This window comes from Gasterosteus aculeatus, chromosome 6 (genome assembly GCF_964276395.1).
Source record: "Gasterosteus aculeatus chromosome 6, fGasAcu3.hap1.1, whole genome shotgun sequence".
Taxonomy (NCBI): Eukaryota; Metazoa; Chordata; class Actinopteri; order Perciformes; family Gasterosteidae; genus Gasterosteus; species Gasterosteus aculeatus.
The window spans coordinates 15,579,238-15,599,579 of NC_135693.1; the positions used below are offsets into that span (position 1 = coordinate 15,579,238).

General features: G+C 45.7%; 1 protein-coding gene across 1 annotated transcript; it reads right to left on the reverse strand.

The window, feature by feature from the left end:
- Positions 1–2,171: 2,171 nt before the first annotated feature.
- On the reverse strand, positions 2,172–19,887 carry LOC120820762 (serine protease HTRA1A). Its single transcript, XM_040178898.2, has 9 exons — positions 18,563–19,887; positions 13,013–13,112; positions 12,321–12,525; positions 5,309–5,503; positions 5,195–5,227; positions 4,995–5,109; positions 4,291–4,348; positions 4,083–4,178; positions 2,172–2,858 (listed from the first exon to the last, which is right to left on the reverse strand). The coding sequence occupies exons 1-9, from the start codon at positions 19,020–19,022 to the stop codon at positions 2,690–2,692; spliced, it is 1,431 nt and encodes a 476-aa protein (XP_040034832.1). The 5' UTR covers positions 19,023–19,887; the 3' UTR covers positions 2,172–2,689.
- Positions 19,888–20,342: the final 455 nt, after the last annotated feature.

Here is a 20,342-nt window from a genome sequence, read left to right on the forward strand (position 1 = left end):
AAAATATTTCAAAAATTACTGTCGTCACTGTGGTTATTGTTAATTATTTTTATATTTGTTCTTGACTGTATTAGAAAAAATAAAAAAGATACATAGAATGCCGCTTCGACGCACACATGAGCACAACTGAACCAGATAAGCAATCCTAAAGGTTTAAGTTAAGTTTTCAAAGGTGCATGACACCAGAAAATATTTTAAAATGTATATATATATATATATATATATATATATATATATACTTTTGAGTTAATAAACCCGTCAACACAAATTTAGGGGTTGATTTGGTCTGCCAAGGAGAAAAAAGTAAGGGGGTAGTTTGTTTAAGGTCGTGTCAATGTAATTGCATTATTAAAGGTTTACGTTCACCACATAATTGTACAAAAATAATGAAAAAGTAGTGCACTTCGTTAATGTAGTCCCTACACATGGCCCCAATACAATATGGTATAGTACATCTTATATAATCAATATAAAATACATTGTGTGTTTATTGCACTACACCGGCAGCATGCTGAAAAACGGAGAATATTTGGATTCCCCAACACTTGCACTGGTTCGGCGCGGGGATGGTGTCAAATGAATGAATTGTGGGTCATAAACAGCCCGGACCTCCAGGGCAAAGGGGTCCCAATTGTATCAGGAATGAAGCATTACTCAGGCCAAACAGACTTCACTAAACCTCTTTCATAGCATTATAAAGATGCGATGTGCGGTCAGCTCTCAAATGGCCGCTCGGACACAGTAGGATGTGCTACTAATTTCTCACGGGATGCATTTGAAAGGTTATTTTCATTTCAATTAGCAATCTGACAAAAAGTCAATGAAATAAGTCGATTGTCCTGTGGTCACAGCTGTTCACTATATTACTTTAATTAATCATATAAATGGTTCGGTCCCAAACCCATAAACAAATGTATTACTGTTTTCATATGAGCAAGAGTTCTTGCTCGCATCATCATCACATTGAACATAATGACACATTTTAAGGGTTCAATCATCATTACGCAACATTTAGATAAAGATGAGAGTATTTTTCTCTTTTTCAGTCAGTGCTGAAGAGACTGTCATGAAGGTTCAGAGGTGGTGAGGTAACAGCCGTGTCTGTGGATGTGCATGAGCTCAGGTTTTGGCTGTTTGACAGTCATTACTTCTTTCGACAGGAAAACCTTACTGCTGAGTCCAAAGCGTTCCGTAATCTTTCTGAATGTGTTGCAGTCATGGAATAGATGGTTCAGGAATATGTGTTATTGCCAAGTGAAATAAAAACACAGAACTTGCGAACAGTTTTGCGTGTAGAATTTGCCTAAAATGTTTATTTGGCATTTGTCTGCAACACTGATAAAGAACCATGAGATGGCAGCAGCACTTCCTGTTTTGCGTCTGTCTCAGCGCTTTTGTTTGTTTGTTTGTTTGTTTTTCAAAAAGTCTTTGACCACAAATTAATTAATGTATCAGTTAGGTGCCCACTATATGATAACATTTAACTGAAACGAGTCAACATATTTCAAAATGTCCACTATAACTTGACAAAATTGTGTGATTGCGATACATTTGTGGTCTGTATAACTAGCGTCGGTTGTATGGCTTCCATGCGGTGTGGGAATGAAAAATGCAATGTGAAAAATAAACATCAGGGTTATTAGGGGCATGGTCCTAAATGCAAATTGTAGCTACGCTGCTACATTACAAAGTATGTTCCGCTGTCTGTAAATCATACTTTTATAGCTGTAGTTTGATTCTTTTATGTTGTACACAGTGGAGCGTAGCAGATCTTTCATTTGAGTAATGGTGGGTTTTAATAGAAAACAACAACATCTCCTGCACATTTCCCCCCGTTTAGTGGCAGAGAAAGCCCGCCTTGTAAACCAAGAAGGTTTTAATCGTGTGTGCTGGTTTGTGTAGTTCTCAGGTCTCCACAACAAAAGTCTCAACCAAAACATTAAATGTATTCATACGAGCCAGTGCATCGCCGGTGGGATTTGGCTCGCACTCCCGTCTCTGAGGTCAGGCTGTTGAGCCCGGCGCCCACATAGGGCCCACAGAAAGCCAATACAATCCACTTTGACATAAATCCTGATTGGTTTCATGTCCCGTATGTGTCCATCCCAAAGTGTGTGTGTGTGACATTGGGGGAAAGAGATATGGAAAGAAAATTGGGAAAGCCAGCACACTTTGTATTAAAAAAAAAAGGTAAACCCTTTATTTTCTTCTCAGTACACATTAGATAATCAACCAAAAACACAATTTCTACAGTACTTTACAAAAGAAATTTAGAAAACAACAATTATAGAAATCCGATTTCCCCAGCGAGTCTCTGAGTTGCTTGAAATTGCAGCGGAAGGCCGCGCTGAGCAGCAGTCCGTATTGCAAAAGACACAAAACAAGAGAAGGCAGATACAAATAAAATGCCAATAACCAACTTCGTATCTTTGTGACCGAACAGTTGCAACACTGATCAAAGCATTAGAGACTAAAAGTTAAAACAAACACAGAGAACAAAGTACAGCACTGAGCATCTGTACAGTCATTTTCTTTCAAGGCAAAGCCAGATTATTCCTGGATGTGTGGCGCCGCTAGCGTTCGGCCACGCGGTGAGGGCGCTAACCGGTTGGAAGCCCCTCTCCCATACAAGGTCCACTGGTGATGAGTAAAACCCAGCTCCGGCTCCTGCGGTGGCATTTGTCGTGGGTCAAGGGTCGATCTCCATGGGAACCACCGTGAGGATGGCGTCCTCGTTTCCGCGCCGCACCACTACCCTCAAGCTGCCGTCCCGCTTGACGGCGGCGCTGACGTCGGTCGCGGATGAGATCCTCTGGCCGTTGACCGAGATGATGACGTCATGCTCTTTGAGTCCAGCACTGGGGGAAAAAAAGAAGATGGACGGATCGAGCACTTAATGTATGAATACCAGCTGTAATAATATTCATTTGAGTTATCTGGGGCCCATTATCTTATCGCATTACAATGATAAAATCTAACCATTTTAAGACAATGTCTTCCCTCTGCTTGCACTTTGTGTACTTTCCTTTTCCAGATTTTGTCAAATTAATTAATGAATTAATTGAATGACCGACAGATAAAGGATTACAAAATACACATTCGTTTTAATCAAGTTCTCCTAATGCGTTTACCGTCTTTATGTGAACAAATCTAACTTGAACTTTGGTCAGGTTCCTTTTGAAGGCTCGTCAGCACTTATTCTTAATCGGCGTAACATCTGTTGGGAGAATTTTAACGGCGGACCAATGATGGCGGGAATGCTAGCGCAGCGAGGTTGCAGGGTTCTCTGCAAACGAAAACACGTTGGCCAAACGTGCAGCCGTGATGGAAGAAAAATAACAAACCAGTAAATCCGAACGCACAGGCAGACCCGGCGAGCGACAGCGGTGATATCAAAAAGGTGCATTCAACGCGGCGACTCAATCGCAGCCACACGCAAACACAGACCACCGCGCCGCCACTCGCCGCAGCGTGAATGCACACAAGGCAGCACAAAACAGAACGAGATCAAGAGCCCGAACGTGCAGCCTGGAAAAATACCACGCGCTATACAGAGCACCAAAAAAAATGTCATTATTCAAAAAGCAGAGCGATTTAGGCCTGCGAGGCCCCCTAGGGGACGCCGCTCTGGAGTGGGCGGGGCGAACGGGCGCAGGAAAACCACGGCGCGGCCGCCAAACCTCCCCGCAGGGGGTTTAAAAGAAACCGCTGCCCTCAGCGTCTTCAGACCGCCCACTTGGAGTGGGCTTCCATTGAGGGAGGAGGGCGACACATTAGAGGGTCAGGCGCTGCAGGCGGGGGGTCCTATGTGGTGCGGTTGGCTTTGTGCGTGTGTGTCTATGCGCATTGGACAGTGAGAGGAGGGAAATAAAAGTAAAAGAAGGAAATTAAATCTGTCTATTTACATTGGACGAGGGGAGCGATGACAGGGAATTACGAGCACACGTGTAGCAAATTAAGACGAAAACAAACAGCCGAGAAAGAAAGTTGCAATTGGGCCCCAACGAAAACAAGATGGTCATTTAAAGTTCATTTAATGAGTCCCGCTCGGGGAGCCATTAAGCACAAAACGTCGTCCTCACACTGCAGCCGGTGTCTTTGCGATGACCTCCATGACGTACGCTCCAGAGGTAATGTCTGGGAAGTCCAGATGTCGGGTCTTCAGCTCTTTGGCCAGCCTGGAGAATCACGGTAGAGAAAGAAAGGTGAATGTTACAATTTTCCATCGTGCACAAACAACGAAGGCAGCCTCTTCACCGGCGACGTGCTTAAATAAAGTGTGCAACTCACGAGGGAGTGAGAGTCATCATCCTCACGCCGATATACTTCTTCTTAGCAGCCGCTCTCCCTGGAGATGGACCACCACACAATACAGTTCAATTGTTCAACCGCTCGGCCTCTAAAAGTCCGGGTTCTCGGTTTTATGAGGGTTTTTTGTTTTCAACTCCGAAACAATAAAAATCCCCCCGGGCATTTCTTTCAGTATGTGAATGACAGACATATTACTTTGATCGGGCGATGGACGGATGGATCATTGGCAGTGTGACTTTTCCAGGGTTTTCATCATCCCGTTCTCGAAATGTTATTTCATCATTTCGGATAAATCAAATCAAAGACCCGACGTTGGCAGTCACATATAAAACACATGCGCGTGCTGTTCCAAAACTCTACGTGAGAGATTGAAAAGCAATAAATAAAAGACGTGCTGGCATTTTCTTCCTAGTAGTTTCTTTACAATGTTATAATCTTGTTGGGTGATGCTGGCCAAGGACTCGTGGTGCAAGAAATGTGGTTAATATAATATGTCAAGGGGTGCAGAGAGATGAAAAATATCAGCCAAAGAAACGGAGTGTGCAATTGCTTGCTCCTTTACTGTGTGTGCACACAATGCCATGGTCCAACTCTAAAAATCTCACTCCAACAGTTCGTCTCAGAGGTTGAATCCTGGTTGTAGAATGATAACGTAACACATTTAGGCAGTGATAAGCTCATACCTCTGGACAGCCTGTCGTAGGCCTCTGCCAGGAACTCGCGTATTTTGTCTGAAGGAATGGCAAAGGAGATGCCGGCCGTCACTTTCAACGTGTTGATCCCAATCACCTCGCCGTCCTGAAACAGCAAAGCCCCGTTTACTTATTGGAATGGATTTAACCGAGTCGTGCGCTCCGCCGCTGATGAATAAACAACGGCTCACCAGATTTACTAGAGGTCCTCCGGAGTTGCCGTACTGCAAACCAAAAAGATCCGAGATTAATATTTGGGGTTTTGAAGAGAAGAAAAGCTTGTGCGTGGAGCTTCGTTAACGCACATTTATGATGGCGTCCGTCTGGATGTACTCCATGTCGGAGTTGCGTAGGCCCAGCTCTCTGCCGCCTCGCTGAGTGGTGCTGACGATCCCCGTGGTAACGGTGTTCTGGAGGGAAAAGGGGCTGCCGATAGCAACCACAAACTCCCCTGGTCTCAGGTTGGACGATCGGCCCAGCGGAAGAACGGGAAGCTTGGTCTGCAAGTGAGAAAACACAGAGGGACGCCGTCTTCACGTCACTGGAGACCACAACAAAAAACGAAAAAGACTAACAAATGCCAGTAAGTAAGAATCGATGAAATGAAGAATATAGGATTTGGAATGAAAGCATGAAGGATACATTTGCATATGTACGGAGAAGGTGTCCTCATTGCATGAGCAGATGGCCCTCAGCTGACTCTGATGCTTTTGTGCATTAAAGATGTAACGCAGCCTTTTAGTGGCAGCTGGTCCGACAAATAAATCTGTTTCAGCATTCATTTTTTTATATTGCAAAAGATCATCCAATGCGACATGTTTTCTACTTTTTTCATTCCGACGTAATGCTGCTTCAAGTGCAATTAATCTTTTCATGATCATTTGTTTTACGAGTAGACAGCAGAAAAATGCTTAAAGCGAAACCACAACCAACTCAAAGCTGCGTGTAAATGTTTCCCAAAAAAAACCAATTATTTATTTTCCATCGCAGTAAGAAGTGACATTTACGCCAAACAACACAACTCAAACGGCTAATTACCAAGATCAAAAAGCTTCTTTGTTTGGAAGAGTGTAGATTCATTCGTAAAGGCAAGTATTTGCCAACAGGCCACAGGAAAATGGGAAGATTTACTGATTCACGGCAAATAATGAGAACCCTAAGCTCCAGTTAGCCCTGTTACACTAGACAGTGGAAACCAGACGAGGGAAAGCAGGCTCCCACAGACAGACAGGATATATTTATCCATGTGCAGTGACACTTTCCTTCTCTAAATGATGTCATTTCTGCTGGTCAGCCTGCATTCGAAGCCCACGACATCACGTCGAGTGCATGCAGGGACCCGACGCCCTCGCGGCAGGACCGGTGCCCAGTGCTCCTCCCATGTATCCATTTTGTTTACTTAGTTATAAATAGAGGCTGCAAGGTAACTGAGACGGCAACACAAGTTGGCACAGACAGACAAAAGAATCACTGTGAAATATGCACAGCCACCCAAACGCTCAGACAGAGCACGCTGATCACAAATCCTACCCTCAGTCATCATTGCTGCCAACGCACGCATACAGTTTTCCATTCATGGATGCGTGCAGGTGGAAACAAATTGATAGGCCGACACATGACTTATAGACTAGTGCAAAGTAAAGTAGAAAATGGGTCTGCGTGGAAAACATTTAAGACAGACTTTTGATTCAGTCACCGGCGTGTTCTACTTTACTGTGAATCAGTTATTCTTAGAAGATGACAATGAGTGACAGCCAGTAACAGAGGGGGAGGACCTTTCAACTTTACCTCTCACACACACACACACACACACACACACACACACACACAGATACACAGGTACCAAAAACACAAATGTCTGAGGGCGGGTTGGTGAATCCTGTGGATTTGCTTGAACAATGTAGGGACGTTCAAACCGAAAAGTGGCGCACACACACACACATGCTGCAGAATTATTTACATGAACATGCATTTCTTGCATGCAAACACACACACAACAAACAGACATCTGAAACAGGAGTAGCAGTCCGTATAACCCCCCCCCCCCCCCCCCCCCCCCCCACCTCCAAGTGAAATGAGAGTGGAGATGAGGGAGGAAGTAAGAGAAACACACAGCTGAGAGAGAGAGGACGTCAGATGGACGTCCGTCCCTGCCAAGACATCCAGGGCTCTGCCGGTCACCATGATTGTGATAACAGTCACTGATACTGCCGCTGTCATGGCAACTGTTGCTATCGGCCGAAAACCTTGCATCTTCAAAATGTCAACTCGGAGAAAGTGCTTTGTTTCCGGGACCCGACTTACAGTTCATCCAAATCCCTTCTGCAATAGTTAAACGAACACGAGTTCAAACACAACCCAAAATTACAATACATTCAGAAGAATATCCTGTAAAACCGGTGTAAAGAAATGATCGGTACCCTCGCAGCCGGACAGCGGCGAGGCGAGAGGGCCAAAACGAACGCCGAACCTGCGGACTGCAAACCTCACATATCACTCATCGCGACGGGTCAGCGATCCGCAACGAGATGTGGAAAACACATCTCGCCACACGAGTCTGCCTCTCTTGACCACCCAAGTGACTCAGCCTACAATTTCAGATGGAGGCGACTCCTAATTTACCCAAAGTCGCTACAGCCCCACTTAAAGGAGGAAGGAGGCAAGGTGGAGGAGGGGAACAAAAAACACCACAGACCACGGGAAGAGAGTCTGAGAATGTCAGACGAATGAGTCAAGCGCAGTTTACTTTGATATCATGTGATGCATGCAGCGCGCGTTTGCCGAGACCGGCGTACGGCCTGAGTAATACTTTTGGTCTAAAACCCCAAAAGGTGGCAGATTGATGGTGTCAAAAAAAAATAGAAAAAAGAAAGAGGTCCAAAAGGTCCAAAGGGACAGTTACTTCCCAAAAAGGGAAAAGAAATCCCAAAGGAACCATTGTTTTCGTGTGTTTGGATAAGAGAGAGAAGCGTCGCATCAGATTAAAGGAGCGAGGACTAAACAACTTTGACCGAAGAAGTAGATGAAAGTGAAACGCGGTCCATCTTCTGTCGCCGAGCTGAGATCTCGATTCAGCCCCCTGCGCACAGACAACACGGCGAAAGGCGCAGTCAGACAGACGAGCTGGCAGACGAGCAAACAACGCCGCTTTGAAAATAGCACAAGAGTTGCTATGGAGATGTGCCGTTGTGCAACGTCACAGCCTCGCTCGTTCAAAAGCAATTTGCACCGACTGCTGTTTTATGACTAGAAGACCAGGTGCAGAACATCTCGGTCGAGCTGAGAGCGACTGTGGGTCCAACGAAGCTCACGTGGTATCACGTGGTCGGACCCTCACAGGCGCAGGTCTGTAAATCTGGCAATGCTTGGATATACAGCTCGACCACTTGGCAATTACGCACGTCCAGACCGGGACGCAGCTTTGAGCGTGACCCCAAACTCGCTGGAAGGGGCGAACTGCTCTTTTTAAACAGGTAGCTTGAAAGCAGGGAACGCACTTTTATAAGTTCCACCTCGCGACGTTCACGTACACACGGAGGTTTTGGGGTTTCACTGTAGACGTGGGCCCTCGGGGGTTGTGCTAATGCAGGATTCAGCACGCTCACACATAACATCGAGCCGGAGGAGAGAGAGACACTCGTGTGGATTTGTCTGCCTGTGTCGTGTGTACGTGCGCGTGTGCCTGTTTCTGCGACAAAAAAAAACAGAAAGGAAAATATGGTGGATGAATGCAACCGCCAATTTGACACACAAAGCAGTAGTCGACACATGGGAGCGGGTCTTTCTCGACGTCAGTGACATCAACGTCTTTAACTCGCACGGGCTGAGCCGTATCCTCGCTGACACCAGTAAGGAAACCACTATGGTTTCCATATGTTACTGGGAAGTTTTTCTTCAGTCGTTTTAAGAGCAAACACATGTCAGTGAGGTCTTGCACGAGAGCGCCGAGGACTCGGGCTAGACACCACAGACACTTTGAACTGCACACATAGCAATGATGAGAGGGTACGAGGTCCTCGGGGACGCTGCCTGAAGCGGGCGAAGAACAACTCTTGAGTATTAAGTCGTGCTTTTGCTTACATGCTCGGATGGAAGACGAGGATTAAGGAAAGGGACGGACATTTAAGTGCTGAAGGCAGAAACACTGGTGGCAAGAGTGAAAAGCGTGGCGGTGATTCTAGTTCCTGTAGGTTTTATATGTCTGCAGAAGCGATATCATTGTCTAAACCCTTCTTTGTATGGGAAACACACTGAAATACGCTCAAGCAAGTCAGCGGGTTTAAAGCCCAGCCGGCATGCGTTGCATTCTCCTAAAGGCAACACCAACTTATTTCCTTGTTTTCCTCTAGCCGAGAGTTTTATCTTTACAGGTTTCAAGATGTATTTGCCTTTGACGTTACAATAGAGATCAATGGCGGCCAAAACATTAAAAGTGACATGTCGTTTATCTCTAGATAATCAGGACAACTGACAATAGTCACGTGTCTTTAGCAGCAGCACCATTTCTCAACTCGATTGGATTCTAGAGGAGGATCACAAACGCTGTCCAAACAAAACAAAAAGGATTTCCATTGTTTTACGTCAGGTTTTTTTTGCCCCTTTCCTCTGAATTTGGGTCCACTTTAAAAAAAAAGCAGGCTCAGAGCATATAATCTGTGCACCGACGTTTACAGTCCGTGTTGTGAATACACTAAAATACACCATAACAGAATGTTACATAGTGAATGTCTCAAATGCACTGTTGGTTCTCAATCACATGACTGTGGTTGATTTGAAGTGTTTCAAGCAGACATAAAGTGACGCCATTGACTGGTAACACATAACAGTTTCAAGCTGCTGGGGTTGGAAAACAATTTTGTAGCCAAAAGGAGAAATTGCATCAAGACCCAGCGGGGCAAAAGAGAGAGAGTGTGTGTGTGTGTGTGTGTGTGTGTGTGTGTGTGTGTGTTTTCCTTGGCCCTGTTCCCACCCAACTGGATCCTTAAGCATGGGAACCATTTTGGTCAGAGAGACAAGAGATGAAGGAGAGAGGTTGGGTCAGTAGGAGAGGAGGAAGTAAATTCATTTCCCCTCTGCGTGTCTCTGCAGTGTCTTTCCACTGGCAATGGCGTGTGTCCTCTTGTGCCTGCAGTGAGTCATCTTAACCCCCCCCCCCCCCCCCCCCACACACACACACACACACACACACACACACACACACACACAAACAGATTTGATAATTGATTGCCAGCAGTGGCATTTGTCTGACAGTACTGTTCATCTAGGGAGATGCACACATCTCGTACTTCCTGGGTTGCTGATAAATAGATGCAGGACCACATTCCGTCTCTTTGCTCTCAGCAAATAAACAGAAACACAATCGCATACATATTCCAATACAGCCGAGTCCAAACCAGTACTGGGCAAAAGTCCCAGAGAGACGGGTTATCCAAATGGTAAGAGGTAACACAGAGAGAGGCGGTGCGGTTGTTCCACGGGACCATAAGGAAATTCCACACTGCAACATGTCATTCAAATATTTAAGCTTGAGGGTTAAATTATTGGCTAATTCATTAAAATCGCCAGTTTAAGTGGGAATTACGTTACACTAGTGTCTAAAATAGGAACTGGAATCGTTCCATTTTGTCATGGGAAATACATTGTATGTACTGTAGTTTACAACACTAACTCTAACATTGACTAGACTACTGTGCCATACTGTGCCAGATTTCCAGCTCCGGTCTACACAAAGCCAAACATCAATGCATTTACTAGATTCAGCTGCAGCACAAAGCACTCAAACCCAAAGTCCATGCAGTAACATTATTGTATGGAAAGTTCCCTGCATAGTGCATTAGAGTGTATTGAAGTGCTTAAGTCCGTCGGGATCAATATAAGTCGATAGGATTAAATAAATGTCCCTGCAAGCCAGCGAGCGTTCACGCCAGATTGAAAGCAGGTAAATCTGAATATGTCCAATCCGTTAAAAGCACTTCTGAGGGAATATTGCGGTGTCCTAAGTGAAATAATGAGAGGCCTCTCCAAATGTGAAGCACAATGAGTTCTATCGTTATTGTGCCAACGCGATGCCCTCATTAGCCTATTAGCTCACATAGTCCTTCAGACCTCTGGGTCCATTTTCCACATTTTCCAGGATTTGACCACATCGCTCGATCCTTTTCCGTCCCTTTTGCTCTCCATCCGCCCCCCCCCCCCCCCATTCCTTCTACACAGGGACTAGTGAGTACGGAACTTCCCCTCCTCCCGTCCCATCTGAAGTTCCATCTGCTGTAGACGGACTAATGTATTCCCCAGTGCTGAGGGGTAGACCTCAGCCCAGCGAATGGACCCCATGGCTACTAATAAACTCCAAGTTCACACAGAAAAGGGGAAAGAAAGAAGACTAAGAAGACGTCTTTTGATTGCAATCAACCTGCTTCATTGGAATCACCCTCGGTTCAAGTCATGCAGGGGACTTCTGCAATGATATAAGAATAAATTATTGTCGACCATGCAGGATGAGATATTTTTGCAAACAAAAATCGGAATATTCCAAACTCTTTTCAGACTTTGTAATACACCTCCGTGCTGCTGCCATTCAGCTGTGTCACCGAGGGAGCGTGAGCCCCGTAAGGCACTCAGCTCTGCTGGGACTCCCAGTCAGGAGGCCCTGAGGCTTTGCAATGCCAACTTGGATCCCTCCGGACCAGTAGACTGAAAAATAAACCCAGACGGGGACTTGGAGAAAAGGAGAGAAAACGCTGCAGATATATCCGGTGACGCAAAGTGTAGAAAAATATGTTTTATTCTTTTCCCTGGAAAAGAAGGCCACATGTGTGTGTGTGATAGTCTCTGCGCGTCGCTGGCAAGTTTTGTAATATCTGAGTTTTTGCAGCACCAACTGCTTGAACGGCAACAGGATCTTGACCGACTGCCAGGCAGCTGTCTTTTAAATACCAATCTGGCTGCACCTGCATTCTCACTTTACTATCACTTGCACTCTGAATAATCTCATGGACCTTGAACACTGTCACGGCAGACTTCAATCCACCAGCCGTCTAATTTCCCAACAGTTTGATGCGAGGTAATGTTTTGATTTTCCTACATGACGGTTGGTTGAGAGCGACCAATTAGCTCAGCTGAGCACAAAGACTGGAAGCAGAGCGTGTGCTGACACCTCCTCGCGCTCATTCTATATTTAGAGAACGTACCTGACCTTAGTCTCGATCTTTTTTCATTTTTCAAGAGGCCCTGCGTCACGTGCCGCTTACTGTCACTGCACTAGTGACACTAGTGACCATTTTACTGGCCTTCGGAGCGCCTGCCGCTTTGACTGACCGGTACGTCGATCTTGATGAGGGCGATGTCAGATTTCTCGTCCACGTCTTTGATTTTGGCGTCGTACGTGCCGCCACTCTTCAGCTCCACTTTCACTCGGTGCTTGTTGGCCACGACGTGGGCGTTGGTCACAATTTGTCCATCTTCTGCCACGACAAAGCCAGAACCGCTGGCCACCGCCACCTCCCGCTTGGAATAGGTCATCCTGTGTGGGTGGAGGGGGGGGGGGGATTATTTCCTTCCACTTCAAAAAAAAAAAAAACTGATAAGACGGCAAAGCCAACGCGTGATGTAACAGCAGTGTAACGCTTGAAAGCGAGAAAAAAAACGGTTGAAAGCATTTAAGCCTCAAAGGGGTTAAAGTATACACACAAACAGTACGGGGGGATGAAAACAAATACACACTGAAGAGTCAATAGAGCACAATCTCAAGGAGGAGCGGCTTTTAAGCAAACCTGAGGGAGAAGCGGCGGAGGAGGGAGGAAAAAGACAAGAGACAGATCTGAGTGAGAGAAAAGTGGAAATCAAAGAGCCACAGATGTGTAAAAAAAAAAAAAACACTTTACGAGCAACAGCGAAACAGAGAATCAGGCGCTGCACCGACTGGTGTGGTCTGGTTAAGTACACAGGTGGGCTTTAAATGCTTGTGTTTCACACGCACACACACACACACAAAGGTGGAGGGCTCTTACTTGCGGAAAAGTTCAATGTGAACAACAGACGGAGCGATTTTCTCCACCACGTCGGCGATGAAGTTGTACTTGTGTCTTGGGCTGTCTGGGTTGTCCCGAGCTGGAAATACAACACACACACACACACACACACACACACACACACACACACACACACAGGAAATCAGATGAGTAAAGGCAAACGAAAGACAAACAAAAGCACTGAAATACTGCATGATGTGAGCGCTGTGCGGGAATAGAAAACCAACAAATAAAACAGTCCTTCATCGTAACACGGAGGGGGAAAGAAAAGACGGCGGTTCCTCCGTGGGCTCGGTCTGACACACAATCCAAACACACTCATTAACAAACCCCCGACCCTGACCCCAAACCTCTCACACAAACGCTCAGCCTTGACCTTCACCCCTCTCACTTTATTCTTGACTGTATGCAGTGACTCTACATTCTTAAACAGACCAAACTTTGACTCATATACACAAACAGACACACACACACACACACACACACACTATCTGACACTGCCAAATTCTCTGGATAAACCCTCCGACCATCTATCCAAGGCAAGTCAGGAAATGTTGAAGGATTTACCTGGTGATTAAGGTCTTCCCAGAAGACATTTCAACCAAAGCTTTGAATCCTGAAACGTTTTGCTGTGAGCTTTTCGTCCTTCTAATGCGTGAATCCTTATTTTGCCACGAGCCTCAAACGATCTTGTCCCACAAGGACAATTTTCAGCTCTTGCAGATCAGAGTTAGGAGAAGTCAAAGGCCCCGTAAAGCCCTGAGATATCGTTGATTGCACCGAAGGGTTAAGGGAAGAGAAAGAGACTTTCCACTTGAGGTGCATTTAAGCTATCAGAGGCATGGAATGAGCACCATCTTGCCTGAACTGAATGCCACTTAATTATACAGCATGAAAAACATTTGTCAACCCGCAGGGGAAACATTTCGGTGTTATATGATCATGCAACTCAACTTTGCAAGATGCAATGCGAGCCTGGACGGTGGCGGAGCGGCGCCTTGAATGCTGCCACGCTGGTGTGATAATGTTCACCAACATGCTTTGTGTTGCATTTGTTTGTTATTATTTTACAGGTATTTTGTCAAAAAAGAAAAAAACACTTATTGACGAATTGTAATTTTGAACCAATGAAAAGTCAAGGGATCATCAAAGTGATTACAGTTGATCCTGACATAAATGTCTACATCTGATTCCTTACTGTCGTGAGCATTTGAGTTTATGATGGCGGATATCCGGCAAATCAAAGCGGGCGAAAAAGTGAAAGAACCCATCGGAAATCCGCACAAATGAACTGTGGTGGAGAGACGAGAACACCAAGCTTAATATTCCAAAATGTTGAAAACAACTGCCCAGGACCAAATTTCATAAAATGGTTGTGCAGACATTAAATTCAAATAACCCTAACCCCAACCCAATGGTCAGGCAATAGCTTAAGTCAGTGAATTTCAACATCTGAGGAGCATGAACATCTGTACAAAAAGTCAAAGCGAACAATCTGTTGGGTGGGCAGAAGTGCTGGACAAACCAAGAGAGCGTCAGAAGATGTTGTCCCTCAAGAGGATCAATCTCTTCAATTCCCCCGTGTTACGATGAGCGTTCTGTCTTCTCACGAACACACGGACATTCACTTCCGGAGAGATGCTGCTTCTAGAGCAGCGCCATGCGACGACGCTAGAACAACAGACCCGCTGGTGACCAGTTGTTTGGAAATAAATCATCATAAATCAGGTGCTCCGGCTCAGTTACATTAGTCGGGCTAAACTACTGATTTATTCTCTGTGTGGGATTATTTCAATGCTGAGCTGAGTTTAGAAAGGGGCTTTGCAGTCGTAGAATAAAGTTGATTTACGAGCAAATGTCTCCTGAAACTGTCCTGAAAGTCATTGATGTGTGGAGAGAGTCAGCGCTTTGGGTATAGCGCTAGAATCCCTGTAATTAAAAGCAGAATCTCTACTTTGTGCAAAATAATTATGCATTTAAAAATGGGCATCACAAGGCCAGAAAAAGGGAGATACCTGAAATAGTAGAGTTAACTTAAACAACTTGTTGTTAGATAGCAATGCCTCATTTGTTATAAGCCAATACAAATGTACTAGCTTTTACTGCATTTACAAGCTAATGGGGACCAGATGAGTTGGTAGTTACCAAGAAATCTGCATTATGTTTTTATGAGCAAGGGTAACTTTACAAGCATTTTACAAGCTAATAACAACCAAACAAATAAAAACACATGCATGAAATATCCGTCCGTGCAAGACAGCTTTTAGCTATTCAGAACAGCTGTGTTTCATTAGCTGTAGTTACATTATAGATTTAAGCATGTGAGTAAGTAACCGAGTGTTTGAGTCATTTGGAAATAAGCTATTTCAAACTTGGTAAAACGGGAACAAAGTGATCATAAGTACTGAGAATATGCAGCGTCCCCTCCTATGCTGTAACAATGTGTGGATGACAAATATGTTTGTTATGTTTGTTTGTTATTTCTGTCGCTTTCAACATCCTGCTACATTGTTCTATTCCGATATTTTTTAACCCGAGCAGAGGTCCAATCAGGGAAATTGATTGGTGAAAATGAACGGAAGCTTTGAGCATCGGTTGACTTCAGATGTCGAAAAAGAAGATTATGTGTGGAGTCGAGCCAATGACAGGAAGTCGCGCAATCACAACATTTTAACACAGAAAGTTCACATAAAGTACTTCTTTCATTTTTGTTTTCTCTCTCTCTCTCTCTCTCTCTCTAAGGCCCTCCACCCTCAACGCTCCATGCACCCATCACCTCCTTCCTGCTCCTCACAATCACCTTCACCACACGGATCCACACTCAACAACTATGTTTTCTTTCTGGATTTTCATCCCCGTAACACCCGCTGATTTATTGGCGCCTGCAGACGGAAGCAGTTTTTTCTGGTCCTCTGGACGAGAATACAGAAAGGCCAGTTCCTCGTTATGCACGGACACAAACACACACACACACGTTCTTTATTGTTGGGCAAACTGAGGCCCTGCAGAGCCATATGCAAAATGTGGGAAGTGTAAGGAAAAGAATATGTTTGCATGCAGTTACATAAGATTGCTCCCAGTACGTCAATGGTTGGCTCAAAACACATGTGTGACTTAAAAGATGTAAATGTTTGAGCTCAAAAGTGGAACATTGTGAGTCATTTAGTTTGGAATGGAAAACCGGCAACATTTCAATTTGGTTTTAATTGTTGCTTTTTGATTCAAGTCTAACAAAAAACGTGTTTGTTCTATCTGATCAAACGCAGGCACACTGTGAGGTAAGAGGTTGTGCATTACACGCAGGATGGAGGGAGACACAGACTACTCTCAAATGTACAGGAAGAAATGCTGATACATGTAACAGTCACTACTCTGGCAGACAGGACATTCAACACTCAGGCGGCCCGAGAAGTCATCGCTTTGTGTGCTTTTATCAGCGGGACTCTAAGGACACACAAACTCCTTGTGGTCAGAATGAGACACACGAGAGAATAGCAGCAAAGGATGTCTGTGAATTAATCTGCAGCAAAGACAGAAGGAATTAATGAGAGAGAGAGAGAGAGAGAGAGAGAGAGAGAGTATATCAGGCATTGTGAAGGAAGGGGGATAGACGAGAAAACCAGACAGAGAAACGTGCAGAAAACCGGAGCGGAGACGGACCGACACAACATAAAAAAAAAAGGAAAAGACACATTTAATATGATGAGTGGCCGAGGCGAGCCGGTGAGGAATGTGCATATTCAGCACATGTCACTACGGAGTCACAGAGTGCATTCTGCTGCAGCAGCACAACTTCCCAGCAGCTACGCCTTTTACTGGGTTCTTAATTAGATTTAAATCTAACCCACTGAAAACACCTGCGTGCCCACAACTTCATGCTCCCAGGCAAATTCTTACATTTTGTGGGTCGTTTCAGAGGCCGATGTATGTGGTTCAGTGTAACACGGAGATGTTTGGGGCCTCCCGTTGCATAAAGTCCTGCATGTCATCCTCCTCTATCCTCCAATTTTTTTGTTTTAAAGTGAGTGAATGACCAAATATTACGCCGCTTCACCGCCCAGACACAAAAAGACACATGCAAGGTGTGCTTGTCTTCTTAACATGAGGCCAAGTTGCAGGGTCTCTATAGAGTTTTTTCTGCAGTCTTGATTATAGTTTAAAAATAAAAATCTAACAGGAGAGGTTCTACTAATGGGACATCTGATTCAAAGAATGACTCCTATTACAGTTATGGAGACTTGCGCCGGGTTCCTTGGAACATCAGTGGCCCTCGCCACAGTCCTGCTCGGCTTTGGACGTGGTCAGCTGCCCGGGCATGACCTAACTATGTAAGTTGCCTACACGACAGACAAACAAATGCGGTCGTGCAGTCTGCCCCACCACAACGCCCGCACACGTAAACCTTTCCCCAAAATATGGGTCGCTAATTTCGTGTTTCCTTCGGCGTCTCTGTTATAAACTGTCTTCAACTGAGGAGGAATTGTGGCTTTGAATTGGCACCAGGCATTCCTGACAACAGAAAGTCAGAGAGCGAGAGGCACGGGGAGAGAGGGAGGGAGAGAAGAGGGGAAGGAGTTGTGCGGTTGAGGGAGGAGGGCGAGCTGACTTTCCGAGCTCTGAGGTAAGTCATCGGCCTTTGAGGACGAACAGGTGTTGAAGCTCTTCATTCAGAGTTTTCTCAACTGCAGATGTGGCGCTGCACTTCAGATGGATGTAAAGCGCCTTTTACCACCTGCGGCCTTGTGTGCTTTCCCGTTGCTGAATACTTTGTACGCGGTCTTGAGATAAATCACGCACACTTGTCGCCAACGATGATGAATGGCCGCCTGATGAAATTGCACAGAATGTGCATTCTCAGCCGGGCGTCTCGAAGAAGGATGTGTGATTATCATCGAGCTGCACCATTTAGGGTGAAATACTTTTCACACGACACTCTGACAAAGTGCAGGTCTCTCACACTGAAAGCAGTCATTGCAAATGTGTCACTTCGGAGCTGTTTCGTGAGGCCGACAGTCTAATCTACTAACGAGGCTTTGGAATTTCTCTTCTGTTCGGGCTTCACTGGCATGAGCTGTGTTGTTTCAAACAATCAGCCGGATTATAGCCGTGTGACTGCTCACATCGAGCTTTACATCAGGGGAGAACTCATGACTTCATTCAGCCGGGCGAAAAGCTGAAGCAGCTCCGTGCTGGAGTCTGATTGTAATGCAGGAGTGAGAGGGAAGCGCGGCTGAATGGCGACTCTTGTCATCCTTTACAAAACGGGGATTGTGTGCCACCGAATGCAGCTTCGAACTCTAACAGCACCAAAGTCCTGTGAGGATGTGAGGGGGGGGGGGGGTCAAACGTTGAAGAGCAAGTTGTGAAGAAAGTGTGCAGATTGAGAAGAACAAACAGTCCAGTGGATCTCAAAGTCAAAGTCATACGTTTGTTTATCTCAGCATGAAGTGTTCCAACTGGACTCATAATCCTATCAAATGATCTGTGTAGTGTTTTGATCCCCCCCCCCCCCCCCCCTCCCAGCCTCACCTTTCCCGCAGGCTCCCCGCTGAATGAGAACAACAGGTGGCTGCTGCAGCTTCTGCGCCCGCCGGCTGACCCGCTTCAGCTCGCAGACATTCCGGTAGGACACCCCGTCGCTTCCGCAGACCGGCTCGGCGGATTTGCAGGCGCAAGTGCCGCTCTTGCTTCTCCTCCTCACGGTGGTGGTGTACGCCACCCCGGCGGAGACCGAGCACTCCAGCCCCTCTCCGCACACCGGGTCCCCGAGTTTACCCAGGCCGCCGCACGCCTCGCCCTCGCCGGACGCGCACACCTGGCAGCAGTGGCAGGCGTCGAGGATTTGCCCCGCCGGGCAGTGCGCCGGCATCCGGGGACACATCGACTTGTCACACTGAGCGGGACATCCGACGACGAACCGGCTGGAGATCTGCGCGTCGGCCGGCGCGGACGCAAAGGCTGCGATTACGCACAGGAGTGTCCAAAACATGGTTCCTTAAAGCGACACTAAAACAAGTTGTAAAAAGTACACGCGTAAAAGAGTTCCAGAAGCTCGCTCTCCGCTCGCAGTGCAACAGGATGAGAGAGCTCAGTAGTAATGAGAGAGAGAGAAGGGGGGGGGGGGGGGGGTTACTTCAACTGGAAAGGCATTTAAAAAGAAACTCCACTGCGCAGCCACTTACGTTTTTTGCTGGCAGCACAAGGCGGACGGAAAAAAACCGGGTGAATGGTTCGTCTGCGTGGAGCAACTGCGGTGTCTTTGTCGCCGGAAGTGTTAGAATTAAAAATACAGAAAGAGCAAAACATTCTGCAGTTCTGTTTCTTAAAGAAACAGCATTGCAAAAGAGTTAAACGTGTATTTCTCAAGCCAACCCTCGTCAATATTGGCCTTGGCCCCGATTTAGTTATTTACCAACAAATACCAACAGATAATGAAAAGGCGTGGGAGGGAAACACAGCACGGCAGTCCAGATGTTCGACATGCTGCATGAGTTTTTACAACTCCCTTTATGAATAAGTTGCTCCTGGCATCCACACAAGCCCTCTGGCTAATTATAACAATCACTAGTGGGAAAAAGTTAGGAGGATTGAGAGATGTGTGGAGTTAATGTAAGACTTATAAACAGCCGACTTTGCCCTAATTGCAACATTGCAAGAGAAACCCTATTTTATGATCTCATCCTGGTTCTAACTGCACCCAGGTTACGGGGAAATAAACAGCATCTAATTGGAAAATCCTCCCAAACTATCCAGCCTATCCGGTTCAAATGTAGATCAAAAAGAAGTATTTAGCCACATACATTTCTCTTGGAAAACTATTGTACCTCTGAAAATGTAACCTTCAAGCAATTCATCTGTTTAAAAAAAAAAAAAAGATTTAAGTATCAATGGACCAAATGTTGATTCCGGCAAATAAATCTGCGTTGGCTTTAAATGTCTGGGGTGAGCCGTAAAAGTAAATGCAGCAAACACTGAGGTAATTAATCAGTGTAATAAAACCTCTCAATATAATGTGAATGATTATGGGAACAGGGTTATTAATGGCTGTCTGGCTCAGGGGAGCACCACTGCTGCTTGGGAACAGAGTGGATTGTGGGATGCAACAGGCAATTAGAGGGGCATGAAGGGATGGAGGGCAGTCATGTGCTCTCAAAGACTGGACAGGAAACGGTGACATTGTACAATTTAGCAGTGAGGCCGTGCATCTGCATCATCGTCATCATCATCATCATCATCATCATCATCATCATCATCCTCAGACCAGAACCTTGTTTTCATGCGTGGTTTCAAGTCCATACATGAAAACAAG

Coding starts and splice junctions, on each gene's coding strand:
- LOC120820762 (XM_040178898.2), bottom strand. CDS start 19,022: ATGTTTTGGACACTCCTGTGCGTAATCGCAGCCTTTGCGTCCGCGCCG. Junction 5,110..5,194: donor GAGGACCTCTAGTAAATCTG/GTGAGCCGTTGT, acceptor TTGCTGTTTCAG/GACGGCGAGGTGATTGGGAT. Junction 4,349..4,994: donor CTACGACAGGCTGTCCAGAG/GTATGAGCTTAT, acceptor GTCCATCTCCAG/GGAGAGCGGCTGCTAAGAAG.